At 40.2% G+C, this 8,522-nt stretch overlaps 1 protein-coding gene across 2 annotated transcripts; it reads right to left on the reverse strand.

Moving 5' to 3' along the window:
- Positions 1-1,430: 1,430 nt before the first annotated feature.
- On the reverse strand, positions 1,431-8,295 carry rflna (refilin A). 2 transcript variants are annotated; one of them, XM_024276389.2, is made up of 4 exons: positions 8,063-8,295; positions 7,625-7,961; positions 5,086-5,195; positions 1,431-4,463 (listed from the first exon to the last, which is right to left on the reverse strand). In XM_024276389.2, the coding sequence occupies exons 2-4, from the start codon at positions 7,841-7,843 to the stop codon at positions 4,130-4,132; spliced, it is 663 nt and encodes a 220-aa protein (XP_024132157.1). In that variant the 5' UTR covers positions 7,844-7,961; positions 8,063-8,295; the 3' UTR covers positions 1,431-4,129. The 2 variants fall into 2 exon arrangements, with proteins under 2 accessions (XP_024132157.1, XP_024132158.1); XM_024276390.2 differs by having other exon boundaries at positions 7,625-8,295.
- Positions 8,296-8,522: the final 227 nt, after the last annotated feature.

Raw genomic sequence — 8,522 nt, forward strand, 5'->3', positions numbered from 1 at the left:
AACAGATGTTTTGAGAAGTGTTTGACCACATCTGTCCCTCTTTTTGTTGTCACAGCTGATCCTCACAACACAGACATGATTGTTATAGGACTACCTCCTCTCTTTCCTTCATTTTTGTGTCAAGGGTTAAGCATGCCTCTGCTGCAGACGGCTCATCTCAGCAACTTTTTTTGTTTTTTCATATTTTTTTTGTACAACTAATGCAGAATTTGTAATTTCATCTTTCAAGGCTGAAATAAGGCAGAGCTTTGTACTTTGGTCATTCTACACGTGTCTCTTTTTTTTTTTCACTGATAAAATGTAAGAATGTGATGCTAAACAGACTAAGCCATAACCAGCTGTTCCCATAACCAATAACTAACATGTTTTTAAAAGTACACTGAATTTTTAACGCGCGTCCATTTTTTTATAGTTTGCTCGATGCACATCTTAAACCAATCATCCAAACGTAACTAGAAGTGACTGCAGATGTCTTTGCTGGACTGTCCAAATGCAGGTGGGGTGGGAGATTAACATTGTTCAACCATTTTTTTTTTTTTTTTTTTTATTATAACCCACTGTATAATAGCAAGGATTGTATATACAACCGAAGAGATGTAAATATTTATGTGGCTTGCTGCAAGGTTGGTATTACAAAAAGAAAATATTCACATGGTTAAATTCTACATGCCCACCAGCAAGCTTTGTGGATAGCAGTGTAAAAATGAAAAACAAATTAAAAAAAAAAAAAGACACTGCCTTAATGTTTAAATAAAAAGCTTATTGCCATTCACGGCTTCAGCGTCTCATTAATGCTCTCATCAACAACACTTAGAGTTTTGGGTTGAGGATAAAACAACAATCATGCTTTTTAGTTTATTTTATAACTTCTATTACCTTATGTTGAATTAGTCGTAAATTAGTTGAGTTTTTAACAGAACTATAAAATGGGCTGGCAAAAACTTAGATACTTAAGAAAGGCTATTGAAATCAGTCTGATGTAGCCTTGTAGACTCGTGTATATTTTTATTTATATCTATATATATATACATATATATATATCTACGTTTCCATTTAATTTTTCCTCTTGGTCAAAACTCTTTGGGACGTTTAAATCTGCAGAAGAAACAAAGTTGGAAAAAAATTCAGTATTTTTCCTCTGTGTGGTAAGATTGTTTAATTTGACCAATTTCAAATTTAGAACCGATTTTGAAATACATATTGTAGCTTACTTACAATGCATTATTGCATTTCATATTTGCATTGGAAAACTGAAAGACAGAATGATTTAAAGATGATTTAAACACATAGGATAAAATGAAATTCTCCATGGAAAAGTTATGAACTAAAAAGTAACTTTAATAAAGTGCATTAACAGATGAAGATCTATGTGTCCTCCACAGAATTTTCCTCTTTATCCATATATTTCTTCCTTGCGTTCCTGTACAGCATTCTTTTTTTTTTTTCCATCTTTTTAGGGTTAGGACTTTTTACCAGTGTGAGGTGTCTGTCGCCTCTCGTCTGATCTTGTGAGGCGTCATCCTGCTCATCCATCCATTCAGCATCTTCCTCACCGCATGTCTGTCCTGAACCCACTAGGTGGTACTCATGGTCTTTGCTGATATGAAGCAGTGTACCACATGGGAGTACTGTCTAAAGAGCCTCCAGCCTCCAAATGTAATGTAAAAAGGTAACTGGTGTTGAAGGGACAGGCTGGTAGACGCCCACGTTGATGGGCTCCAATGGGTGCCACGTGCCGATGACGCCCATTTCACTTTCCTATCCATGCTCTATGAGCCAAACCTATGAACGATATTGCAGATCATTTTATTTCATCTTTAGTCATTTCCAGAGGAGGGAATTACAGGGATAGCTTTTATTATGAGACATATTTTTCGGAATCTTTACTAAAAAAAACAAATCATTAAAAAAACATGCAAGTTCTTGCAATGAATGTCTACATTTCAGAAAACCTCATGTTCGAGCAGGTAAATCATTCTGCATGATTGAATCCAGGATGTTTTATTAATTTAAACATTTAGCACAGGACAAATCAGCAATGATCAAAATAAACCTTCTGTTTAATTCTTCAAAAAAATAAATAAATAAATAAAAATCTGCATTACTGCATGTCATGCCTGTTGCCTCTCCACCAGGTGGTGCTTGAGTCTCAAAATTTGAAATAAGCCAGACTGAAGGATGTGGGCTATTGGAAGATAAAAAAAAAATCTCAGGGGCAATAACCCAAAACCCTGCAGCTGCACCTGCAGGAGCTGCTGTTATTTTAGTAGCAGTCTGATATCTAATGCCTGTGCACACGAGGCGACTGGCACCTCGATTTACAGTCTGTGCTGCAGTCTGCATGAAGGCAAAGACCTCAGCTGGTTTAATTCCTTTGATTAATTCATTTAAAATTACAAATCAGACGAGGCATTTGTGGACCATCTTTCATTTTTATTCATTGAGGTGATATATATCTTTTTTAAATAATATTTTTCAGTTAGAACAGGAACAGTTGATGTACAAAAATATAAAGAGAATTATGAAGTGCCTTGATGCCACATATACAATAGGAACATATTTTACAGTCACAAAATCAAGTTTTGGGAAAACAAAATTATCACACATCAAAACACCAAGGTACTGAACTCTCAACTTCCTCTCATCGTTCTCCAACGTTCCACTTGCCGTCAACACTTTGCTCCTGAATCGTTGTAGTTGGAAACCTTTCTCGGAAACGGTTTCCTCTGCTTTTATTTCTCTTTTATTCTGCAGGCCCCCAGCCAGATCCTCCTTTGTGTGTCTTTTTTTTTCCCTCAAACACAATGTTCTTCCTCATGAGCACCTCCTCTGCATCGCCCCCCTCCGGTCCTGACTCTGCAGCAACAGAGGCAACTCCAAACTTTGATCAAATAAAACAAAAAAATCAGGAATACGCATTTGAAAAACAATAAAGAATCAAATGAAAAATTGAGGTAAAGTCAGAAGTTTCAATAATCAGCAGTCTAAATATATATTTTGTAGATACATAAGACAAACATGTTTTAAATATGAGAGAATTTCTTTTTTACTGATATTTTCTTTTTACATGTAGGCTATGGATTAAAAAGTCTTCTTAATTTAAAACGTATTCACATGTTAACATGAAACAGATTTATTGATGGCGTCAAACGTAAAAGAAAACAGATTTGCTCATTCAGACTCCTCCCCAAAAAGGATTAGCAAAGATATTTATCAAGTATTGAATTAAGTATTAACACAAAAATCTTACAGATGGATTCAAAGAATTAGACAAAAGATCCCACACTTCACTTTAAATCTGCATTTTGACCAGAAAGAGTTCAATTGCACTTCTGTTTAGTCGTTTTATATGGGAAACATCAATGCTTAAATCTAAAGCAGGTTAAAACTCCAAATATCAGCAGCTAAAACATGCTACTTTTTTAAGAAAACCTTTATTCTTCTTAACAAATATAAGCAATTAGGAGAGAAATAATAAAAAATACTTTGGCTGATTTAACCTCTACTCTTTGATTTGTTCCTTTTCATGAAAAAACCTGCATGGCTAACATCTGATACAGTTACATGTAATGCTACACACTTTTTAAAAGCCTTTTTAGGTGCTTTAATAAGTTCTTCAAGCTTTTTGTCTCAGTGTGTGGGATTGTCGGAAATAAACTGTTCATTTAACTTTGGTCCAATTTTTCAGAGGCAACACAGAAATTCCTCACTGCAATGCCAAGTCCTCAGAGAGATTTGAGACATGTAAAAATAATTATAATATATATATATATATATTATAAAAAAAGGTGCAAGAAAGCCATAATTAGAAAGCTTTGCATTGTTGTGATCAGGTTTGGCTTAAATCCACTCTTCCCTATATACACAGATATTTGTGATCTGATGGTTGCAATCCTGGAGGGCGCTCTCAGCTCATCAGATCTCACATTAAATAAGACATGAAACCTCCGTCGTGCAGCTCCAAAGACTGCAGCAGCAAGAAGAACGAAAACTCAGGGAAAATGTTTCAGAGTTGGGGCTCCAGGTACTTCCCTTTCAGTGTGGGCCTTTCCAAGTTCCCAGGAAGAAAAACTAAAAGTCGGAACAGAGACTAAAACCAGGAGGATCTGCTTCCTCTGGCGTCCGGGCTCTACAGGTCCTCTGTGTAGATGATGCAGGGGCTGTTGTCCTCTCTGGACTGCAGCTGCACCGTAGAGATGAACCAGCGGCGGGAGCCCGTGGCTTTGTAATTGAGCGTGGTGCGGTAAGTGTTCTTGGCGTTCTTTGGGTAGATGATGGTGGTGCTTTGGTAGCTGACAGGCCTCTGCCGGGGCTCCAAGTAGACTTGGCTCTTGTAGCTCCTCCAGGTGCAGTTCCCCACTGCCACCACCGTCTCGCTGTAGGAGGTGGGTGTAGGAACGGGGCTGCAGAACACCTGATCCCTGTAGTGTTTGTCGGAGTCGTACTTCACTTGTGAATTGCACCTGAAACGGAAACAATACCTAATTAACCCTGTGAAGAACACTACATCAAAAAAAATCAATTGATCTGAAAATCATTTGATCAAATCCATAAAATTAATATCATTTTTTATGAGATATAAATAGCATCAATCATGACACGTTGGGTGATTTGGTACATTTTTGCAGAAACTTGCCAAAAAACACCTTATCTCAAATTTGATCCACACATTTTTAACAGGTTGTAACTGTATTATAAATAATTATAAACCAATTTCACATGTTTTCAATACAGCAAGTAGTCATTTAAAACAACAAATAACAATAGATTAGTTATTTTTTCCATAAAGTTTTGAAAATTAGCTAAACATTTCACATCAAAGATTTTTTTTTTAATTTCATGGAGGCAGCCATTTTGAAATGATAAGGTAAAGCCCCTCTACTGCCCCTAGTGGAATGATGATGAACTACAGTGCAGAAAACATGAAGCAAATTGTATACAGTGTGTTTTTAAATAAAGTTAGGATCAATGAAATAGGGTTCTGTATTAAATATGATCCAAATGTTTATATAGTAATCACAAAGGTGGCAGTGTCACTAAGAGCTGACAAATGTGTGAAAAAACTTAACGCGTCAGATCTCTTACTTGATTTCTTGTACCGGTTTGGGATTGACTTCAATGCTCTCTCCGTAGATCACCGGCTGCATGCGAGCCCTCAGGTCTGCTCCCGTTGAGTTCAGCAGCAGGTAGGGCAGCTGCACACAACAAACAAGACATTCTGATGTACTTTTTCAGGGAATCCCAGCATTGTTGAGAGAGAGTTAACTGCAGCAACATTTCTATTTTGATTCAAATATTACACTGAAGGCCGTGTCAAGCTAGTTGATTGGAGGAAAATGTTTTTTCTCACTGGATAAATGTGTGAGCCAGACGCTCGCCTGTGTGTGCAGAGGGAACACTCCATCGTGAAATGGTCCAAAGACACCCCAGCTGATTGAAGGTGATACTGTCTGAAAATGTTAACGAGGTGACAGTGAAGTGGTGGAGCTCTGCGGGAAAGGTCGGAGGTCAAGTTCTGAACAAAATCCTGCCGCTCACACCTCATTTGGAGCTTAATGTTCAGATCATTTAAATCAAAGCTGCTGGTGATTAATGAATTTTTTCTTTTTTTATTCAGGTTCTAACATGTTGAAGCAAACAAAAATGACCTTCAGGGTTGCTCTCTGTATAAAATTTTACCCCCAAAAAAGTGATAAAACTGCAGATCAAACGCATTAGATTTGATCACTTTTTTTCAATTATATATTTTTTAAATCCCATTACAGCAGGCTGTGTTTTTCCTGCAGGTGTGTTTGTGACCCTGGCACCTCTCACATTGCACAGGGGGAGGCTGTCACATGCTGTCGCCCACCGCGCATGCCACCAGAGGGGCCGAGCAAGAGCAGGCCAAGGGCGCAGCGAGAAGCTCGTCTTACTGCATCCTCACAGCTGCTGCTTTTTGCTTCAGCTAAAGCTGAGCAAACTATATCTGCAAGCTGTTCGATTCCTGTCCCAGGGCACCTCCCGGTCTGGACACACTGTACCGCTTGTGTGATTACTACTAGCCCTCGTTGCTCCAGAGCCTTCTGCACATTTCTCCATGCAGGACTCTGGCAGCATCTGTAAAGCAAACACTTGTGAATGGAGGGTGAGTTACCTCCATGCAGCCAATCTACAAACAAGCACATAAAGCATAAACCTGCCTGGAAACACAGGAAGTAATGGACTCCAGCTGAGCAAAACTACACAGAGCACAACTACTGAGGAAAAAGAGCATAGCTTCCTAGCCTTTTAATGACATACATCTCAGACTTTGCATCATTGGATGTGCATGGAGGAGCATCTGTATTAAACCATAAACATCACTTCATCAGCCTCTATTATTCTCTATTTTGTCAGAAAGCATTTACATACATTTACATTTACAAGATGCAATTATCATTTATTCGTCTTAAAACAGAGCTTGAGGTCTGTTTTACAAACTCAAAACCCTGGATATTTGGAATCACTGAGAGCAGAAAAACACAAGTTCAAGTATATGAGTTTCCAAAAGATAATGGAAATGTGAGTGTCAAGCTTCTGCTGCAGCAGCATCTAGTCCCTTAAAGTCGACCTGAACTTGCAGATCCCTGTCCTGAACTCTGAGTAAGATGGAAATGATTTTCAGTCCAACCAACCCTTAAACGTTCAAACTCCTTTGACCTTTAAGAGACCAGAAAGTGCCCCAGATTGCCTATTAAGTCTTTGTCAGAGTGGAAACGGGTGAAATCATGTTGCCTGTAGGTACATGTGCGGCACTTTTGTGCAAATCTAAGAGCAGCTGCTGCAGGGAGATCCAGAGGAGAAACAACTGGCCTGTTTCTGGTTGAGATGGGGTCAGCAGAGATAGTGGTCCATCATTGGTGAGGGAGGTGACTGTGCACACTTTGATTCTGTTGATGTTCACTCCCCGTGCATGTGGAGGTGGAAGTGTGACATGCAGTGAAACTTCTTATCAGTCAGAGAGACTGGAAAGGTGAGATTTTTTTAGGAAGTTCAGTGAACTGGTTGGGGAGGTACTACCTGGAGTCATTAACTGTTTTAAAGCAGAGGCGGTTTCTGAACACCTACTATTCAGATTAAATCTGTAGGATTATTTTAAAGCCCACATGACAGGCTTGATGGCCCCCATGCCTCCCTGTCACAGAACATTACCATCCTCCTGTCAATCGAACTGTCCCAGGAGGAGGAACGGAGATAATTCAGCTCACATTAAACTGTCAAAACTCCAGAAAACTCCTTGATCCAGGAGGAGACAGCAGCTCAGACATGACAGGAACTTCAAACTCTCTGACCTTCGGGGCACCTGCGTGGTCTGCGCGCACCTGATGCGCAGCAGTGAAAACACAAAACATGTTTGTGCAGCAGCCTAATGAGAGCCAGTGACATCCTCAGCGTGAGAGCAGGATCACAATTATACCACTGAGGAATCTCATTCTGGGACAAGGGAAAGAAAGCTTCCAGATGTTCCTGCCTGAGCACCAAAACGCTCCCAGGTTTCCAGTTTTTTGGAATTATTCTGATCTGCGCGCGTCAGTGAATCCAAAATGATTCCAAACAGATTATTAGACAGTAAAGTGCTGTAAATATCAGCTGGTTCTCTTACCAGTTTGCCTTCTCTGCTCTCCTTCTTATAAAATCCATGGTGGCTTTCCACGGGCGTCGTGCAGCTGCCGGAGCGCGACTCCAGCAGAGCCGGAGAGAGTGAGCAGAAGGGCGGGCTGGGACTGGGGGGCAACCCTGAATCCGGACTGTCGAGTAGCCCCTCTCGATTCTTTCCTTTGAGACTATCATCCATCGCTTGTAAGTGTAGATGCCCCACCATTTCTGGGAGGAATTATGAGGGGGAAAAAAACTAATGACAACAACAAAAATCAGACTTGTCCCTCCGTGGTGCGCTCCAAGTTGCTTGAAAAGACAAAATCTTGACTTTTAGTTGACTTCTGGAAGTAGACAAAGGAACAGAAATCAAAAATGGGCATTTTCCTGGTGAACAGAACTCCATCCAGAGAGAAATAATCTGCGTCTTCAAACTGTACTGTACCTGCGCGTCCTTTAATCCGCAAAGATATTCCAATCGTGCGTCAGAAGGACTTTTCACACTCTAAAGCCCGGGTTTCAGTGTTGTTTACGCTAAAAAAAAAAGCCAAATACACAACAAAACACAAAGTGGCTGTGCGTGTGGCAGCGATCTGAATGAGAGCTCCTCTCCTTTGCGTCTCCACGTCAGACTGAATGCGTGCGCTCTCCAGAAGAGAGCTCACTCCTGATGATCCTGCCAGGCTTTTTTTCTTTCTTTCTGTACCTGGATGGAGTCCAGCCCTCATGATCTGGATCACTTCCATGCGCGACCGGCAGGGGCGAGCACATCCCACCTCTCCTGCTGAGCTGTGGAGTTTGGCACCGTGCGTTAAGACGTGCCTTTTGGATAGGTTGGACAGTCTTGCAGCTGCTGCTGCTGCGCGGAGGATTCAGAAATTTAGAATTAACCAGGAGTTATTGAT

The sequence above is a fragment of the Oryzias melastigma genome, linkage group LG9 (assembly GCF_002922805.2).
Source record: "Oryzias melastigma strain HK-1 linkage group LG9, ASM292280v2, whole genome shotgun sequence".
In the NCBI taxonomy this organism is placed as follows: domain Eukaryota; kingdom Metazoa; phylum Chordata; class Actinopteri; order Beloniformes; family Adrianichthyidae; genus Oryzias; species Oryzias melastigma.